A 21,918-nucleotide genomic window follows, 5' to 3' on the forward strand; every position below is an offset into this window, starting at 1 on the left:
CTTTAAGCAAATAGGAAAGTCAAGGCCTGCTTTAGCAACATGCAAACCTGGGCAGACTCCAAGGCCTATTGGGTCTGAGGGCCTATGGTAATCTGGGTGAACTTGTTCTGTAGTTGTCAAGCCAAGGAGGGTGGGGTAAACTGTGGGCTTGATGTGACGCTCCAGTTGCCACATGACCTTGTACTGGCTATGAGGTAATCCATGTTCTATAGTGGAGAGGCAGTGTGCAGAGCAGTCAGATAAACCCTCTGCTAGACTGACTGAAAAAGGACTATTGTTACAGTGACATCAGTCATTGTAATGTGTGGGCCAAAAGATCTTTACCAAAATTAAGGATCTCATAAAGTGGTGCAAAGCACTTAGGCCATAAACTTTACCATTAAATCAGACATTCATTGACCTGAATTTGTGCATGTTTTCTTCACAGGCATCCCAGATGAAACCACCAAAAAAGGAAAAGACTTCAAATTCACCACTGAAATAGTCCAAAATGGTGAGGACTTCACATGGTCCCAAATCTTCCCTGGCCACACCATGACCAACAATTTCACAGTAGGAAAGGAGTGTGAGATGGAGACTTTGAGAGGAAAGAAATTTAAGGTAAGCAGAGAGTAGGCCCATAAAGGGATGGGCATGTAATAGAGCAGGGGGAACTGATCAGAAACCTTCTCCCATTAAGAAACCCTGGCGTCTTCTCCACCCTGTACCGATGCTCAGTATTATCATACAGGGGGGCACAGCGCGGAGCAGGACCGATATTTTAAAAAACAGGCAGGGTAGTACCCCGCAAGTAAAGGTATTTATCTTGAATAATAAAAACACATGAAAGGTCCTCTTTAAATTCCTGCCTAAAGAGGACCTGTCATCACTAAATGAGCAGGAGGAGCTGAGCAGATTGAGATATATTTTTGTGGGAAAAAATTCAGTAAAACCTGTAACTGATACATTTATATCTGTGCTTTTTCAAACTTCCTGTAAAGAGCTCATCATATGTCTGTAATGAGACATCACATAGCACATGGCAATCTCTTTCTAACAAAGCTAGAACCAGCCCTGTACCTCACATGGATCCAGAGATCTCCCCATTCATTGCTCTGCTAGATTTACTCTAAGCTGGCAGCTCACCGGGCGTGTCCCTTCTTAGGTGTCATGTCCTTTCTACTGCAGTTGGTGGCAGCTGAATCTGGAACTGAGCATGTATGTCAACCTCAGTGAGCTGGACAGAGAAATAAGGAAAAGAACAGCAGGTGGCGCCATACAGATACATTTGATTGAATAACTCAAAGGCTATAATACATTTTAATTACATGCAATTACAAAAGTATTCAGATCCAGGTTTAAAAAATGTTAAATATTTTTCTTGCGACAACCCCGTGCGAATCTTCAAAACACGGATAACTGCCGTGTGCGTGCCACATTTTGCAGAACGCACACGGTCAGCCCTGTGATAGAAATGACCATTCTAGTCTGCAATTGCGGACAAAAATAGGACATTTACTATCTTTTTTGAGGAAAGTGGGGATGCAGATATCACACGGTGTGCTGTGCGCATATTTTGGGGCTCCATAGAAATGAATAGGCCCGCATCCGTTCCGCAAAATTGCGGAATGGATGCGGACACATGAATACGGTCCTGTCACTGGGCCCCTATGGCTAGGCGCAGGCTTGGAGCTGCCACATATTTGTTTCTATCTTCGTTTACATCAGAAAGATGGTGTAAATGAAGATAAATGTGCTGGGCCTGCTGACCCCACACCACTCGTGACAATACTTTGTCGCAATGACATTCAAAAAGTTGCAAATACATTTTTTTTTCTGTCAGAAAACTGCTGCAGGTTATTGATAAATCTCCCCCTATCTATCAATCTGCTCAGCTCCCCCTGTTCTATAACATAATGCCTGCAGATTGCACTGCATTTACAAAGTGACATGTTTGCTTTAATCTGTGCTTCATATGCGAGGTTCATTTCATATTATATAATAAAAACCTACAGATGATGTTGGATTTTATTACTCTCTACACAATCCTCCATATAGTAACTATATCACACTCCATTTTTGCAAAAATAAATGACAAACATGAGGTAGTACCAGTCATTGCCTATAGGTGTCATAGTTTACATTTACTGCTCTTTTACATTTTACTTCCCTGCTACATATTAGGGCTCGTTCACACAAAAGTTTTTTGCGCTCCTTATACGGTCCATATACAGAACCATTCATTTCAATGGTTCCGCAAAAAAAAAACGCAATGTACTCTGTATGCATTCCGTTTCTGTATTTCCATTTTTCCGTTCCGTTGAAAGATAGAACATGTCCTATTATTGCCCGCAAATCACATTCCGTGGCTCCATTCAAGTCAATGGGTCCGCCAAAAAAACGGAACACATACGAAATGTTTTCCATATGTCTTCCATGTCTGTTCCGCATGTAATTACTGTATACTGTATATGCCATACGGAAAAACGGAAATGGAAAAACGGAACGGAATCGGAAAACACTACTGAAACAAAAAACTGAAAAACTGATCCGTTAAAAACGGCCCGCAAAACACTGAACGGCCCCTCAGTCGTATAAAACAAAACTACAGGCTAACCTTTAATAATACATAAACCCAAATGAACTGGAACTTTTAGGGTAAATAAAGCAGAAAGCTTTAATTGCATGCAGTTCCTTTTACATCCTACGGGTGGTGTCATTTTTTATTGCTCACTGCATAATATTGTCATTACTAGACTTCTTCTGAACCTTCATATTTTTATATGACTAATTCTGGAATCATTTTATACAGGCGACTGTCCAGGGTGATGGAGGGAAGATAGTTGTTGACTTTGGCAAATACAAGCATTCATCCGAAATTGTTGGAGGGAAACTAGTGGAGGTCAGTATGTCCATTCTTTCATTTCTCACAGTGATTAGTATTTAGGCAGACATAAAACGCCAGAGGAAAGGCAAGAAATGCTTTTATGGAGAGCGGAAAGACTCAGCTCGTAAGTCAATACAGAAATACAAGTAAGGCTCTGTGCACACTGTGTCTGAGCCCTACGGTACATTTGGCATATACTCTTCCAGCCTATATGTTAACCGTAGCCATAGAGTGTCTTCACATTGGTATGGCCTTTTTATACTGTATAGGAAGTCTATGGGCCACTGTGTGGGCTGGCATACTTTGGAGGGAAATCTTCAAGTTATATACCTCCAACGGAAAGGCTGGGATGCAGTATGCATACAGTCTAAGATAATATTCCCATTTTTCATCTCCACAAAATACACTTTATACTTCCAGGTCCCTTAGGGAGTCTGTCTCCAGTTACACCATTGTTACATTGTAGGGCTAGTTCAGCTGACTGTAATGATACCTTTACTTAGTGATCCATTGCTTCCTCCTGGAGAAAATCCATATGCAGATGAGCACTTAAGTGCACTGAGGGTGGACCCCCTTGCTCCTCCTGCTTCCTCTTTCAGCCCCTCCCTCTCTTTGATTGGAAGGGCCAGGCTCCTGCATAGTCATCTTGCCTAGCCCTGCCAATAAATAAAGAGAGGGAGGGGCTGAAAGAGGAAGCAGGAGGAGCAAGGGTGCACAGAGTGGCTTGGACCCACCCTCAGTGCACTTAACTGCTCAGTTATGAAGCAACGGATCACCGAGTTACATTCAGCTACGCTAGCACCACAAGCTATTGTGCCTGATATTAGGGTGAATTCTGTGGTGACATACTCTAGTTGCTTGAAATTTATAATCATTTTGTCCTTCTGAGAGTCAGTTTTCAATGAAGTGACATTCTGGTGAGACTTGTTTGTACATAGTGGCCACTGTGAATAAGTGGAGCTTCAGTGAAAAGTATTGGAGAAAACTAGCAGCCTCTGCATCTATTGGCACATGATGTAGACTTCAGACTACCTAAGACTCCATGTGAAAATGCAGCTAAGCTAGAATCACTGATCATGGTTGTGGTCTAATCGAACAGAAATTACTTATATATCATTTTTAAGGCCACAACTAGATATCGATTTACAGGGACAGATACCGTACATTTGCCTATATTCTCTTTATAATATTCATCTCTTGCACTATTTTTCCTTTCAGATTTCAGAAGCTGGTGGTGTTACTTTCACAAGGATCAGTAAAAGAATTGCCTAAAGACCAACCTAATCACTATGTTTTTCATAATATAATAAACCTTTTAAGTAGAAACTGGCTTGTGTTTCCTTTATAAAACTTACAGTCATAGACTTTAATACTGATGATCTATCCTCACCCCCGCCGATCAACTGTTTGAGAAGGCAGCAGCGCTCGAAGTAGCGCCATGGCTTTCTCCAGCTTTTTCTAGGCCGTGTGAAAACACGTTTTTTTCGGTCACATTGCCTAGGTGCAGCTCAGTCCTATAGAAGTGAATAGGGGTGAGCTGCGATACCAAGCACAGCTGTTATACAATGTACAGAGCAGGGCCGGCGTCAGCACCCGGCATACCCGGGCAAGTTCCAGGGTCCACTGCTCTTGGGGGGGACCCCTGTCAATGGCGGATAGGGGTGTTTGGGTTGGCAGCCCCGGGCCCAATGTCAATGAGGGCCCATCGAATCCCAAAACGCCCAAGTGCCATTATATGTTGATTATTTCAGTTGTCACTAAGCGCAGCACTAGCGCTGTGCTAACAACAGCAGGCGGAAGGAGGGAGAGTTAGGATAGTGAGGAGGAACTCAACAGCAATACCTCCTCCAATCAGCTAGCAGCTGATTGGCTGGTGTGCCCGCCCCTCTCTGATGTCCAGCGCTAGCTAGGGTTAACATGCTGCTTGCGGTAAAATACTGGGCTGCCCTGTAATTACTATATAATAATTGTGGGTAACCCACGTGCTTACTCTCCTCCCGCAAGTCCCTTTTTTGTTGGCTCCTCGGCATGGCTAAACACAATCGTTTGCTGCGTTCCCAGGCCGGGTGAGAGGTCAGAAGGAAGCAGTAGAAGCTCTCTGACTGAGTAAAGGTACTTTCACACTAGCGGCAGGACGGATTCGACAGGCTGTTCATCCTGTCGGATCCGTCCTGCCGCTATTTCGCCGTGCCGCCTGACTGCCACTCCGTCCCCATTGACTATAATGGGGCCGGGGGTGGAGCTCCCGTGCAGCACAGCAGTTCGCGGTGAGAGGCCGCTGGACTAAAAAGTTGGACATGCAGTACTTTTAGTCTAGCGGCCTTTCGCCGTGCACTGCCGTGCTGCGCCGTAGCTCTGCCCCTGTCCCCATTATAGTCAATGGGGACGGAGTGGCGGTCCAGCGGAAGGGCGAAATAGCAGCAGGACGGATCCGACAGGGTGAACAGCCTGTCGGATCCATCCTGCCGCTAGTGTGAAAATAGCCTGAGAATTGATGACAGGAGAACAGGGCCGTTTGCTGCAGCAGGGAAACAGAATTTACAGCTGTTAGGGCCAGGTCAGATAGGAGCATAGGCTCGGCTTCTCTAGTGCACATCTATTCTTTGATATGGGACCTGAGGCATGTGTTACTCCAGCTAACCATCTTAAGGATGGTTTATGGTGGAACATGCTCAGCTCTGCTCCCTGTTAATTACAAAGGGAGAAGCTGAGCTGTGAGAGCTGCAGAAGATTTGTCACAGGGCTCACATTGACCAGTGTAGACAGCCCTGCCGCCGTGATTAACCCTATAGGCTCCCCTTTGCTTGATATACAGTGATGTGAACCCATTGGGGGGAGGGGGGGGGGTTGTACAAAAATTTGCTGTGGGGCCTATTCAGTTCTAGCTAGAGAGGGCCTCTTACACAGTAAAATGACCCCAGTGCCCCTGCTATACAGTATGGGGGCCACTGGGGGGGTCATTATTCTGAATGGGGGGTGACTGAGGGTCATTATTCTGAATAGAGGGCCACTGTGGGGTCATCATACTGTGTGTGGGGGCCACTGGGGGTTATTATACTGTGTGTAGGGTCATTGGGGGGGTCATTATACTGTGTGAAGGGCTACTAGTGGTCATTATACTGTATGGGGACTTCTGGGGGTCATTATACTGTGTGGGAGCCACAGGGGTACATGTAAATGTAAGAAAATGCCACAAGGGGGCCCACTGAGATTTATCGCCCAAGGGCCCACATAAACCTAGAGCCGGCCCTGGTACGGAGCACGGAGAAGCCAGTGTGGCTCACACACAGCTCATCGGTAGAGGTCCTGGGTGCTTGCCCTTGACTGATCAGATACTGATGACCTATACAGAGGATAGGTCATCAGTATTAAAGTCTCGGAAAACCCCTTTAAAGAAGCACTGCCGCTAAAAATGCATTCTCTGACTTGTTAGAAAGCCACGCAGAGGGAGATTTATCAAAACTGGCTTAGTTGCCCACAGCTCTGAAAAATGAAAGGTGGAAATTGATTGGTTGCTACGGGCAACCAAGCCAGTTTCCCTTTACGCCAGTTTTGATCATCTCCCTCATGATGTAGTCAAGGTAATTTTCTTAATGGTGGCTATATATGTGAAATATTCACTCCCTTCTGGTCCTCATCATGTGAGTTTCACTCTGACGCTCAAATTGACACGGCATCTCTTATTTGTAGACAGGAAGTCAGTTTCTCTATTCATTTCTGAGATACACATCGAGGCTCCCATAGGAATGAAGTCAGAGGATTGGTCACATGACACAGACAGGAGGGGTTAACACACAAATTACCTTCACTACAATCTACAACATGCACCTTTTATCAGGCTAGAGAATACAAATGTTTGTGAGAGTTCTTGTTTACCATTGAAACATAAACTGGTAACGCTGAATGACTTACTGTTGTCCAGTTGATTTCTTAAAATCCCTGTTGAGCAGCTCCGGTAGTACCGCACTGGAGTCCTCATATTCATGAGCTGTGGCTTTCTCCAGCATACGAGCCGGCCTTCTCTTCACTGTTTACCTGCTCGCCATCGCAACCGCAGTGATGAGCAGGTGTAATTATAACTTTTGTCGTCCCCATTCACGTCAACGGGACGACTCCTTCCTATTCACTTGAATACTAAGGAGCAGGGGCGGATTAAGTGCATGATAGGCCCGGGGCTGTCTACCCAACTTGGGCCCCTCCCTCCATTTTAGATTAGTTTTTTTTTGTATGAAGAGGCTGCGGTGCTTCGTGAGCTCCACAGTCTCTTCCTAGGCCATATGACATCTTCAGACTAAAAAAATACCCCAAATTGGGTCCTAAACTAAAAAATTTGGTCGCCAAATTTAAAATACATATAATTATAATAAAAAAGACATGGAGGAGAATACAGCACCACATACCTCTTACATCCAGTGACATCTCCTGTCATGTAGACCTTCTCTTTCCTCTTCTCCTCCATTTGACCCAGACCACCATGGCAAATTCTTTTAGTCACATCTCGTGGCTTTTTTAACTTTTGTAACACAGACACGTTAGATTTCTAAATTTTTCCATCAACCTCCTCATCCTGGTGTCCCCACAGTGTCATCCTGCTGCCACCCCCAATACTGTGCCCATTATGCTCCCCAATGTCCAAGGTACTCTACTGCTGAAAAAATAGTGACCCTAATAGACATAATTGGAGTCATTTAGCAAGCTGGTGTAACGTAGCACTGGATTTCCAAGAGCTGTCAAATATGAAAGGTGGAATCTGATTGGCTGCTATGGGCAAGAAAGCCAGTTCTGCTTTACACCAGTTTGATAAATTACCCCAAATGTTTCTATAGTGTCCACAGCAGCTATAATGTCCCCTAGAGTGCCCCGAGTAATAATACCATCTTCTATTGTGCTCCAGGCAATAATCCCTGTATAGTGTCCCCCAAAATAATAGAATTGCCCCTTTAGTGCCTCCCCAATAGCAACACCCCCATATAGTAATTTCCACCACACTGCCCCATATAGTAATCCCCCATAGTAATTTGCCCCCACACAGTAATTTCCCCCAAACTGCCCCCATATAGTAGTTTGCCCCCACACAGTCATTTCCCCTACATAGTAATTTGCACCCACACTGCCTCACATAGTAATTTTACACCAACTTAGCAATTTCCCCACACTGTCCCCACATAGCAATTTCCCCATACTGTCCCCACACTGCCGCCACACTGCCCTACACAATAGTTTTCCCCACAATGCCCCCACATAGCAATTTTCTCACACTGCCCCCACACAATAGTTTTCCCCACATAGCAATTTCCCCATACTGTCCCCACATAGAAATTACCCCACACTGCCGCCACACTGCCCTACACAATAGTTTTCCCCACAATGCCCCCACATAGCAATTTCCTCACACTGCCCCCACACAATAGTTTTCCCCACATAGCAATTTCCCCATACTGTCCCCACATAGAAATTACCCCACACTGTCCCCACATAGCAATTTCCCCCACACAATAGTTTCCCCCACACTGCCCCCACATAGTAATTTGTCCCCACATAGCAATTTCCCCACACTGTCCCCACATAGCAATTTCCACACACTGTCCCCACATAGAAATTACCCCACACTGTCCCCACATAGTAATTTCCCCACACTGTCCCCACATAGAAATTACCCCACACTGTCCCCACATAGCAATTTCCCCCACACTGCCCCCACATAGTAATTTGTCCCCACATAGCAATTTCCCCACACTGTCCCACATAGCAATTTCCCCCACACTGTCCCCACATAGAAATTATCCCACACTGTCCCCACATAGTAATTTCCCCACACTATCCCCACATAGAAATTACCCCACACTGTCCCCACATAGCAATTTCCCCCACACTGCCCCCACATAGTAATTTGTCCCCACATAGCAATTTCCCCACATTGTCCCCACATAGAAATTACCCCACACTGTCTCCATATAGCAATTTCCCCCACACTGACCCCACACAATAGTTCCCCCCACATAGTAATTTGCCCCCATATAGTAATTTGCCCCCACATAGTAATTTGTCCCCACATAGCAATTCCCCCACACTATCCCCACATAGCAATTTCCCCACACTGTCCCCACATAGCAATTTCCCCCACACTGCCCCCACATAGTAATTTGTACCCACATAGCAATTTCCCCACACTGTCCCCACATAGAAATTACCCCACACTGTCCCCACATAGCAATTCCCCCCACACTGCCCCCACACAATAGTTTCCCCCACATAGTAATTTGCCCCCACACTGCCCCCACATAGTAATTTGTCCCCACATAGCAATTTCCCCATACTGTCCCCACATAGCAATTTCCCCCACACTGCCCCCACATAGTAATTTGCCCCCACACTTCCCCATATAGTAATTTGCCCCCCCACTGCCCCATATAGTAATTTGCCCCCACATAGTAGTCCCTCCCATAATAATTTTCCCCCACACTGCCCCCACATAGTAATTCCCCCCTACACCACCCCATGAGCCAGGCAGGAGGACATATTCTCTCCCCCCTCCCCCCCAATGGCACATTTCTCCCCCTTCCCCTCCCCATGAGCCTGGCAGGGGGACATCTGCTCTCCCCCCCAATGGCACATTTCTCCCCCTCCCCATGGGCCTTGCAGGAGGACATCTTCTGCCCCCTCCTCCTTTTCATTTCTCCAACCAACCCCCTCCAGTGGCAGTGGCACTCACAGTTTACAAGCACCGCGAGACACAAGCTCACTCTGCCCACAGACCGGTGACACTGTCAGCTCAGCTCCACTGCTCCAGACAGGCTCCCTGCTCGCTGAGCCGCCCCACGTGACTAGTGATCTCCCTGACTGCAGCGCTGAACACTGCAGCTTGAACACTCCGCACGGGTTCGACCCGGCACACGCAGACTGGGAGGCCAGGGCGGGCGCACGCACGGCACTTGCGTAAGTGAAAAAAAAAAGGCCAGGGGCAGAAGGGGGAAGGGGCTCAATCCCCCTTTGAGCCCTATGTGTGCATGTCCCTGGTAAAAAAGTGGACAATCCCTTCAAGCTACAGACTTGTTGAGCTGGACTGGCTTCGTTTTCTTATTCCTAAGGGCTCATTCAGATGGCTATTCATTTCAATAGGGCAGCAAAAGATGCGGACAGCACACCATTTGCTGTCCGCATCCGTAGTCTTGTTCCGTGGCCCCGCAAATAATGTAGAGCATGTCCTATTCTGTGGACAAAAATATGCATTTCGATATATCCCTGGCCCTGTGCGTTCCGCAAAGTGTGGAAGGCATAGGGCAGGTATCCGTGTTTTGCGGATACACAATTTGCAGACTGCAAAACACTTATGGCATTCTGAATGAGCCCTAAGAGAATGCATGATTTTAATAAAACATACTGACACCACGGAATCCATATAGCGCAGGCACAAGAAGACAGGGCTATTAGCCCTGCTAATCAAAGGGGAGGGGGAATGTAATGAGCTCTAGGGCGTAGCTGTAGTGGTGCTGGGTGCTACAGCCCACTCCTTGGTGCTCCAAATGCCCAATTTGCATAAAGATAAAAGTCCTCATATCTCCACAACGCTGCAACCAACAAAGATAAATAAGGTATTGTTTTAATCAGCATGATCAACCCTAGCAAGCAATATGCCTGATTTAATATAGCTAATCATGCTGTCAAAGGCTCTCTAAGGCCTGTATCACACTTGCGGTAAATAAATCTGGGAGACTGTTCTGGCAGGAAACAGGATTCTCTCTTCATTCTAACTATGCCGGAAGCAGCCGCATCGGCATCTGGCCCCATTAACTATAATTGGAACCGGCAGAGATCCAGCCGCAACCCGGCAATTATGGCGAGAAGTGGCCGGACAAATACAGCTGCGTTCAGTGGTTTTCATCTAACCGCCTCTCGGTATGTTTGCTGGGTAGCACCCGCATGTCCACCACGAGTGTTAGGTAGCATCTGGTAGTGCCGAATCCAGACTCTTTAGCAGGTTGCTTCCCTGCCGGACCAGCCTGCCAGAGATCTAAACCCAAGTGTGAAACTTGCCTAAGTCATTTATAAGTAACTTTCATGACAAAGATTTTTTTTTAATCTTGCAATTTAAAGCAACTTGACAAATCTAACTCTGCTTGTGATATTGAGCTGTTACACACAAGAGAGATTAGGATTGATTTTCTCTAATTAATATTTATTAATTAACATTTACTGATTCAGCTGGAAAATTGAAATCACTGGTGTGAATGAAGGAGGTGAGAAGATTAGCATTTTAGAAGTGGCACCCGCACACACACCAGGGTTTGATCTATACTCCAGGACCATATTTCTGTTTTCTATACATTCAAATATGTTCCTAGATAGACAATGTGAAATGCAGCAAATATGGATCCGCTGTGTCATTTGGAGAGATTTGGCTTGGGGCTACTCCTAAGGATGCTATCTAAATAACCCCCGTCTTTACACTTTAACCCCTGCAAAGGGATCTGGACTCCACTGCAGGGGAAATTACCAAACTGCTACCTCTTCGAGTAGTCTCTGTTAAAATGAGTGCTAACCCAAGGGGGTTAAGAGACACTGGTATGGAGCACTGAGGGGTCAAGCAAAACTGTATTTAGGGACAGGTCAAGGTCAGGTTAGGCAGAGTTTGAGCTATCCGATAAACAGTCCAAGGTCAGGGAAGGCAGATCAGGGTCAGAACAGAAACCAGGCAGAGGATAGTTTAGGCAGAGAAAAGTCAAATATGGAAATCAGACAGAATTCAGTGCACAGAATAGGAAGACAAACTACAGCACACCTTTGCAGGAAACTCGAACTAGAAGCTATTGCTCAGGTACCATCTCACAGGGGAAGGTTCCTTGACTGCCCCACGGGTGACCATCCATTGGCCGGGGAAGTTCAAGGTGTGTGCCCCTGCGCTCTATGGGCAGTGAGATAAAGTGCAGGTGTGAAGCTGGCCTCAGTCTGCATAGGAGGAGAACAGCATAGCTCCAGTGGCAGTAGAAGGAATGTTGGCGGGATCTGAGTGCCAGAGAATAAGAGCCATTGTAGGTGTTGCACTACATACCGTACATTCTTAGAGATGTTGTGGATCCGCAATTTGAGGTCCACAAAATAGATGCATCTGTTGGGCCATAGTTGCCAATGCATAGTAGAAATGTGCGGCACAAAGAATAGTCTTTGCGATTAGAGATGATTTATTTTGTGATTTTCACATTTAAAGGTTCATGATCCAATTTACAGAAAATTATTTAATAAATGACCACTTTCCCTATATTCGGTCCGTGCGGACCTTCTTCAGCAGCTTGGAATTTCTGTGGTCTGGAAGCGGCTAGTGTGGACGCAAAGACTATTCTGTCTGCCGCATATCTATACTATTGATCATTGACTGTCAGGCCATTGCTGGCACCAGAAACTATTAGTGTGCGGTACTCCACTATTTAACATGGTAGCCAATTCAAGCAGCTGAATGTCTACAAATGGCCACTGAAACTAACTGATATCTGCTAAATGTAAATGCATCGGTAATGCAATGATCTGATTGGGTTGCTAACTATAATCCCTCCAGAAAGGGATTTTATATTTGTTACATTAAAGTTGTTCAGTAAAGAGGTACTTGGCTATCTCCAACACTCCCATAGAGAATGAATGGAGCTGAAGTGTGCATGTACCACTTGCCGCTTCATCAGAACATTCGAATTAGATATCCGTTTTCATGATTAGTGAGGGTACCAGAGGTCGGACTCACAGCAATCAGCTAGTTATCTCCTATCCTGTGGATTGGGGATAACTTAAACATTTGGCACAATCACTTTAATAGAAGTCAATGTTAAACATAAACATTTGACACAATCCCTTTAATATGTCTTTGTAATGTTCCATAATTGTGGTTGCTTGATGGTACTGTAATACTAGATATTTGGATAAGTGCCATGCAGATCAGTTAGATTTAAAGACCTCTTTTAATACCCATGACATTTATTTCAAATATTTGGTCATGCCCTTCAGCCTCAGTACTACTCCCGCATTTTCTGTAATCTCCTCTACCACTGTGTTGTTTATCTGAATGAAACCTTGATCTTCTTGTCAGATCTGATCTCCCACCAAAGACATGTTCGCATTGTGGTTCAGTTCCATAACACTCAATGCTATATTTGAAAAATGTCTCTTCAAATAAAACTGCCTTACCCTTCCTGGCTTACATTATTTCCAACCATAGTATCAAGATGGATCTTGAGAAACTGTATGCAGTACTGGATTGGCCCCGTCCTTCTGGCTTGCAAGCTATTCAGTGGTTCCTGATTTTTGCCAAATATAATAGATAGTTTATTCCTCACTTCTTCTCCCTGACTGCACCTATCTCAGCACTTACCCGGAAGATACCAAATACTAAGAATTAAACTTCTGAAGGCAAGTTAGTGTTCCTATCTCTGAAACAAGCCTTCACCTCAGCCTTTATTCATCATTGCCGAATGTTATATGACAATTCTTCCTGGGTGTGGATGCATCCTGTATTTTATTGACCCTGCCTGTATTGTGTCAGTTGTTTCTAAATGAAGCAGGTCCTGACCTGAGGACATTGCTCCAAGGTTGCTGGTCACCCAGGTATTCATGGAAATGTGAATCTCCTCTCCCAACACTACAATTTCTAAAGATATTCAATACTTTGTTGCTGCTTTTCCTACCTGTTCTCAGAATTAATCTCTAAAACAAAGACCAGCAGGTCTTATTCTTCCATTGCTTGTGCCCAAGGTTCAGTGGCATAGAGAAAAAGGACAATGCAACAGCACTCTGCAAACCAGATAAAGTACAATAATGCCATAGTCACAAAAAATATTATAGTGCTAATGCTACACTTATTTATAAAGTGAGATGCTTGGCAATTGCATTTTGTACAAAACCATTTGAGCCTGTCTGCCAAACGTCAAGGCGATCTCTGAAAGACGGGAACCTAACACTAAATACTACCTGTTATGCGCCATAATGGCCGCCATAAAGTTCAGAAAGTGTTGGTTCCACATGCATGCTGGGTCCACTCTGCCTTTTACCATTTTTGGTGCCATAATGGCCTCCATTACTTCCAAGGGATGCAGGTACCAACATGCATGCCGAGCCCACTCCATACCTTTCATTGTGCCAGACGGCTTCCAATGAATGTAGTGAGAGCAGGCCACAGCTTTATACTGAAACTAATTAAAATCAGCCTATGGGGCAGACAGGCTAATCAGGAGTGCAGCCCCCTATGGTATAAGGTAGCCATAGCATAAAACATGGATGCTGTATTTAAAGGACAATTCTTTACTTTCCTATTTTTTTTCCTTACAGAACTACCAGCAACACTCAGGAGCCCTTCTGTCCCTCATGCATCGACTCAGGACAATCCGAGTCTCCTACCGGATCCCTCTGCTCAACAGAGGCTCTTAGGTTTCCGGCCAAATTTGAGAGCTCTGGTGAGCAGGCAGAGATCTGGTAGGCCAAATCGAAATGATTATGTGGACCTTGTAGATGTCGTCTCCGACGCTCTAGAAGGTTTTGCCAAACATCAGAAGGAATTTAGTGCTGACTTGATTTGCCACTGGGAGGGGGCGGAGTCGGCAATTCAATGCAGCCCTAACTACCATTATGGCTAAGCATAATTCATTTGATGGACTCAATGATGCCCGAGCAGTTGCATGAGTTTATGATCATGCTAGAGAATGGGTCATGGGAAATTTGTATATGTATATATATATATCAATGAAAAGCCAAGCAACACTCTTTTGTTTGACTGAAAGCTGGGTGCCAGCGGTAATCCCTCGATTCAGGGCGTGCCTTGTGCCTTGGCTTGAAAAAGGTTCTGAGAGAGAACCGAAACGTTGCTGTATGATATGTGTGAATAAATAGTACTTTTTTTTTTCATCTTTCAAGGAGTGCTGCGGATTTTTATTATATATATATATATATATATATATATATATATTTATTTATTTATTTATTTTATTTATTTTTTTAAATATTAAAATTATAGTTTACTTCACTGTGTCTGTGTTTTCATTGTCCTGTACAGGGGAACAGTAACCTTGGGCACTCCAGCTGCAGTGAAATTAAAACTACCATTGGTAGTTTTTTTTTTTTAAACAGCCTTAGTGCCAAAGGTGGCTGAACCATGAACATGACCATCAATAATGAGCTATCTTTTGGCTCTTTATTGATCGTATACCCTCTGATTGGCACATGAACAAGCAAATGCTTGTTTACTGTTCAATCTTGTGCCTTTTCATATGAGCCCTTGAGGGAGTCACGGTCCATCAGCATCATCATGAATTCATTAATAAATTGCAATTTTACAGTTTGATTAATGATTTCACAATAACGTTCTGACATAACTAGCGTGATTACCCCAAGGGACACGCAAGGGACAAACTGCTGTTAAGGCCTCTTGCACACGACTGCATGTCCTCCGAGACATACGATCCATGAGCGGGCGATATGTCCCATAGTGGCATTAATCGTGCTCACGGGAGTACACAGGATCATAGTTTACAATGATGCTGTGCAAGTCGAGCTGCCCGCGGGGGTATTGTCTAGCACTAATAGATCATATGAGTGCGGGACAATGGCCCAGTGTTCGGCACAACATCGACAGCATCATGATGCTATGTACTCCCGTACGCACGATCAATGGCGCTTCAGGACATATGGCCCGCTAACGAACACTATACATGTTTTAGTGCATACAGGGAGTGCAGAATTATTAGGCAAATGAGTATTTTGTCCACATCATCCTCTTTATGCATGTTGTCTTACTCCAAGCTGTATAGGCTCGAAAGCCTACTACCAATTAAGCATATTAGGTGATGTGCATCTCTGTAATGAGAAGGGGTGTGGTCTAATGACATCAACACCCTATATCAGGTGTGCATAATTATTAGGCAACTTCCTTTCCTTTGGCAAAATGGGTCAAAAGAAGGACTTGACAGGCTCAGAAAAGTCAAAAATAGTGAGATATCTTGCAGAGGGATGCAGCACTCTTAAAATTGCAAAGCTTCTGAAGCGTGATCATCGAACAATCAAGCGTTTCATTCAAAATAGTCAACAGGGTTGCAAGAAGTGTGTGGAAAAACCAAGGCGCAAAATAACTGCCCATGAACTGAGAAAAGTCAAGCGTGCAGCTGCCAAGATGCCACTTGCCACCAGTTTGGCCATATTTCAGAGCTGCAACATCACTGGAGTGCCCAAAAGCACAAGGTGTGCAATACTCAGAGACATGGCCAAGGTAAGAAAGGCTGAAAGACGACCACCACTGAACAAGACACACAAGCTGAAATGTCAAGACTGGGCCAAGAAATATCTCAAGACTGATTTTTCTAAGGTTTTATGGACTGATGAAATGAGAGTGAGTCTTGATGGGCCAGATGGATGGGCCCGTGGCTGGATTGGTAAAGGGCAGAGAGCTCCAGTCCGACTCAGACGCCAGCAAGGTGGAGGTGGAGTACTGGTTTGGGCTGGTATCATCAAAGATGAGCTTGTGGGGCCTTTTCGGGTTGAGGATGGAGTCAAGCTCAACTCCCAGTCCTACTGCCAGTTTCTGGAAGACACCTTCTTCAAGCAGTGGTACAGGAAGAAGTCTGCATCCTTCAAGAAAAACATGATTTTCATGCAGGACAATGCTCCATCACACGCGTCCAAGTACTCCACAGCGTGGCTGGCAAGAAAGGGTATAAAAGAAGAAAATCTAATGACATGGCCTCCTTGTTCACCTGATCTGAACCCCATTGAGAACCTGTGGTCCATCATCAAATGTGAGATTTACACGGAGGGAAAACAGTACACCTCTCTGAACAGTGTCTGGGAGGCTGTGGTTGCTGCTGCACGCAATGTTAATGGTGAACAGATCAAAACACTGACAGAATCCATGGATGGCAGGCTTTTGAGTGTCCTTGCAAAGAAAGGTGGCTATATTGGTCACTGATTTGTTTTTGTTTTGTTTTTGAATGTCAGAAATGTATATTTGTGAATTTTGAGATGTTATATTGGTTTCACTGGTAAAAATAAATAATTGAAATGGGTATATATTTGTTTTTTGTTAAGTTGCCTAATAATTATGCACAGTAATAGTCACCTGCACACACAGATATCCCCCTAAAATAGCTAAAACTAAAAACAAACTAAAAACTACTTCCAAAAATATTCAGCTTTGATATTAATTAGTTTTTTGGGTTCATTGAGAACATGGTTGTTGTTCAATAATAAAATTAATCCCCACCTCAGATATACCTCTCAGAGAGATCATAAAGTGCTTAAATAACTTACAGTGAGAGTACAGATACTCAAGAGAGAAATATATCCACCATTTTATGTTGAATGACAAGATTGAACAGTTGAACCACCATCTTAATTATACCGCCATTTTGTGATATCTTTTCAACATATCTTATATACATGGACTATCTGCTGCAGAGGCAGTAGTGTTATATATGAAGCAAAGTTATAATTAATAAAGAAGTTATTTCAAGCATTTGGTGTGCTCTTTAAACCTACTGTTGTCATAGAACGCGCCGTTCTAGAGGAATTACGGAGTAATAGACAGTCTGGTTAGACTAAAAGTCAGAGATACCAACATTTTTCTAATGCCACAGCAAAAAAGGCACTTCATAGTGCTGCGCCTGTCACACTTCTACCCGGCCTTCCTTCTGCAAGTCAGCTAGCTAAATTGTTTGCAGAACACATTTTCCATATGCATGGATTGCCTTTGCACATCGTAGAGCTGTGCAGTTCACCTCAAAGTTTTGGAGAACCATTTGAAAGCTTCTGGAGGTTGAACTAGACTTTTCATTTGCCTATCACTCACAATCCAATGGCCAGGTGGAAAACAATAATAGAAATGGCTGTAGCTCTCACCTCTGACTTTAATCCACGAAGCACGGAAAAAAGGCCAGAACTGGGCCCAATAGAATATCCAACAGAAAGAGAGAATCCAGCTTCTTGTGGAGTAAAAAATAGTTCTTTATTGGCTCATCATATAAAATCCACCAAGCCCTTGATGAAGGGCTGGATTCTGTAGCCTGAAACATGTTACTACACCTTTTTCCTGTGATTTTGGTGGATTTTATATGATGAGCCAATAAAGAAGTATTTTTTACTCCACAAGAAGCTGGATTCTCTCTTTCTAATGGCCAGGTGGGACATGTCAATCAGATTCAGGTCAACTACCTTTGTTGCTTCACATCTACACGTCATGATTGTTGTTTGTTGCTTCACATCTACACATCAACACTTCCCTGGCTGGAGTTCTCATACAACAATCATTTCAGTGAGTCCTCCCGTAAGATTACTTTTTTCATTATGTTGGTCATCATATAAGAAATCCTCTTCCAGTACCTGTCTCCTCTGGAGTTTTGGCAGCTGATTCTACTGTCACAAACTTTTTTTCAGATCTGGCAAGAGACAAAGATTTCCCTGTTACATGCCTGCGGATTGCAAATCCAGGGTTCTTCCTTAGTTTTCAACTGGGGACTGGCTTTCTTCAGAAAATCTTAGACTCAAAGTACCTTAATTCAAGTACTTTGATTAGCCCTTTGAAAGTGTTACAGCAATTCAACAGGGTTTGTTACAAGTTGTGTCTTCCTGCCTCCTTACGTGTTCTTGTTAAATATTAAGTGATACGCTATGAAAGTATCACTTTTCATTACACATTACACTGACATCATCAACTGTATATTAATACACAAGGGGTACATGGGTGCATCAAGGCCTGTATTTGAAGGTTTTCATATATACTATACATGTATAGACACACCTATATCCATTCTATATATGACTGACAGGGATGGACAAGATGGGTTGTCTCTCACTCTCTGTTGGAATAACACTGACAAGATGACAAGACGCACATGAGGCCTGAGAAGGGACTCTCAGCCCTTCAGCAATGATACTTTCACACATGGACAATAGATTGTAATTAGGGTTGCGCGAACCTGAACTGTAAAGTTCGGGTTTGTACCGAACTTTACAGTGTTCGGCACCCGAACCCGAACATTTCAGTAAAATTTTGGGTTCAAGTTCGGTGTTCGGGTAATATAATATACCATCGGATCGGAATTTTCTCCAATCCAATGGTATATTTTAACTTAAAGCGTCCCCATCACCATGGGAACGCCTCTATGTTAGAATATACCATTGGATTTGAGTTAGATCATGAAAACTCAGATCTGACAGTATATTCTAACACAGAGGCGTTCCCATAGTGATGGGGACGCATCACGTTAGAATATACTGAGAAATGTGTACATAACTTCCCCCTGCTGCCTTGCAGCAACTGATCTCTTACAGGGGGCTGTGATCCGCACAATTAACCTTATAGCCCCCCACCCCCACCCACCTCCTATTAAAATCATTGGTGTCCAGTGTGGCCTCCCCTCTCCCCCCTAATTAAAATCATTGGTTAACAACCCCCCCCCCCCATCATTGGTGGCAGTGGAGAGGCATATCCGATCGGAGTCCCAGTTTAATCGCTGGGGCTCCGATCGGTTACCATGGCAGCCAGGATGCTAATGCAGAAAGGTAGTTGAGCGGCACTCCTTTAGATAGTTGGCGGTGCTCAGTGGTAAACGTGCATAACTTTATATCAAGAAACCACGGCACTCTATAGCTGCTTTTGAATCGCTTGTTTTATTTTTCTTTATATATCTTTTTTCATTTTTATATCCATCCAAAAAATAAGCCACTGGCCAACGTTTCGGTCTAATCTTAGACCTTGTTCACGGCCTTAGTCTGCATAGTAAGAGACTCTCTTACTATGCAGACTAAGGCCGTGAACAAGGTCTATAGAGGTGGAGGTAGAAGGTACCAAAATAAAGATTATGACTTTATATCAATACTAGCTGTCAATTATTTTCGGGAAATCCCATAGTGGTGAACCGAGGGCAGCCGTGCATGTGTGGTAACTTTTGGGGTCGTGTTCTGCAGATAAGCCATCTGACATTGTTGACTTATCCTAGCGATATGCCATGAATGTCCCAGATGGGTAAACCTTTTTACATCTTACTATTCAGTTACTGTATCTTAGATGTATTACAGTGACACAGTTACTATTTTACTCTAGTTAATTATTAACCTTGCTCCTTTACCTAACAGTCTGAATAATTAATGATTCATTTTGACTGCAGACGTGTTTAATGGCAGAAACTGTAATTACAGTATAGAGAACTCACTTAGTTTTAAAAGGTTCTTCACCTTTGGCCCATCTGCCCACATAGCCATTTTGTCTTATGTGGGTGTGTCTGAATGTATTCTCCTGTGTACCTATGTATATCTACAATAGAATAAAAAGCTTGGAATATTAATGATTAATCATTAATTACATTTCCCAATGCAATCATATACAGTGAAAGGACAAATGACTTTGCTTCCTGGGAGACCAGTTAGCTCACTATCCACAATGGGCTAGCAGCCAAAATAACACAGCCTATCTATAGAGGTTTCTCAGTGCTATGAGCTTGATATGTATAATTTGTGCCCAAAGAGACAGTTCTTTAAAAAATCTTTATTAAATATTACGTAATACTGGTAGCCACACAGTAGATATGACTATGAGTCATTTGGTCACAACTGACAAGTGAAACTATGGTCTTGTCTTCAGAACACTGCTTTATTCTTTAATCTCCATATCTGTAACTTCACCTAATTCAATAATGATATTGTTGATTTAAAGGGATACTATTATCAAAAAGTGTTTTTGACTTTTTTCATTTTGGTAAAATGAAATGGAATATCAGATGCATGGACAAATTTATTAATACTGTCTAATAGTAAGACAGTGTAAACTTGACAGTCTTGATATCACCTCCTCTGCTGGATGATCTGCATAATTTATGGCGAAGTTTACACCTAATCATAAATTAGGCGCATCCTCTGGCAGTTCATGTACTTCATTTGAAATCCACATCAGCTGCTGTAGATTTCTGTTTTTATTTAAGCCAGAAAACTGGCGGAAATGAAGATAAGTTTAACGGGACTACTGACCTCATCCCTCCATCATCAATGTTTGCTTTCCATAAAGTGGTGATGGTGGCGTGTAAACTAGGACTGTAGAGTCAGAGTCACAGCTAGTTTTGGGTAGAGTCAGTAGAAATGTACCAAATCGTACTCCAGCTTAAAAAAATATCAACTGTTATTAATATTGTGTAATTAATTTATTAACTTTCATATATATTTAGAAAAGTTTGAAAATGTTAATAATAAAAATATTTTATGTTCTGTCAATCAAAGGCCCTTATCCAAAACTGTGATAAACAGCATGGTGTTCTAGTGATAGTAAATCAGTTCTCACCTCTCCTGTGTTTTTTCCTGTCCTTATACTATAAACAGTGTTAAGCAGGGTGTTCTAGTGGTGATAGAAAATCAGTTCTCACCTCTCCTGTGTTCTTCCCTGTCCTTATACTATAATCAGTGATAAGCAGGTTGTTCTAGTGGTGATAGAAAATCAGTTCTCACCTCTGATGTGTTCTTCCCTGTCCTTGTACTATAAACAGTGATAAGTAGGGTGTTCTAGTGGTGATAGAAAATCAGTTCTCACCTCTCCTCTGTTCTCCCCTGCCCTTATATTAGTGTTACGACGGGTATTCTAGTGGTGATAGAAAATCAGTTCTTTTCTCTCCTCTGTTCTTGAACTGTAAACAGTGATAAGTAGGGTGTTCTACTGGTGATAGAAAAATCTGTTGTCACCTCTCCTGTGTTCTCTCCTGTCCTTGTACTATAAACAGTGATAAGTAGGGTCTTCTAGTGGTGATATAAAATCAGTTGTCACCTCTCCTGTGTTCTTCTCTGCCCTTATACCATAATTAGTGATAAGCAGGCTGTTCTAGTGGTGATAGAATATCAGTTATCACCTTTCGTATGTTTTTTCTTGTCTGTATACTATAAACAATGATAAGCAAGGTGTTCTAGTGGTGATAGAAAATCAGTTCTCACCTCTCCTCTGTTCTTGAACTATGAACAGTAATAAGTAGGGTGTTCTACTGGTAATAGAAAATCAGTTCTCACTTCTCCTGTGTTCTCCCCTGTTCCTTATACTAGTGATAAGCAGGGTG

At 43.4% G+C, this 21,918-nt stretch overlaps 1 protein-coding gene across 1 annotated transcript in view; it reads left to right on the forward strand.

Annotated features, from left to right (window-relative positions):
• LOC122926530 (gastrotropin-like) overlaps nt 1-4,162 on the forward strand; it is a 39,967-nt gene extending 35,805 nt beyond the window's left edge. The window contains exons 3-5 of the mRNA XM_044277923.1: nt 428-600; nt 2,792-2,881; nt 4,085-4,162. Coding sequence (XP_044133858.1) covers nt 428-600; nt 2,792-2,881; nt 4,085-4,138 — 317 coding nt within the window. The 3' untranslated portion in view covers nt 4,139-4,162. The remainder of the gene's footprint in view (nt 1-427; nt 601-2,791; nt 2,882-4,084) is intronic.
• Nucleotides 4,163-21,918: the final 17,756 nt, after the last annotated feature.

The sequence above is a fragment of the Bufo gargarizans genome, chromosome 2, assembly GCF_014858855.1.
Source record: "Bufo gargarizans isolate SCDJY-AF-19 chromosome 2, ASM1485885v1, whole genome shotgun sequence".
Classification (NCBI taxonomy): domain Eukaryota; kingdom Metazoa; phylum Chordata; class Amphibia; order Anura; family Bufonidae; genus Bufo; species Bufo gargarizans.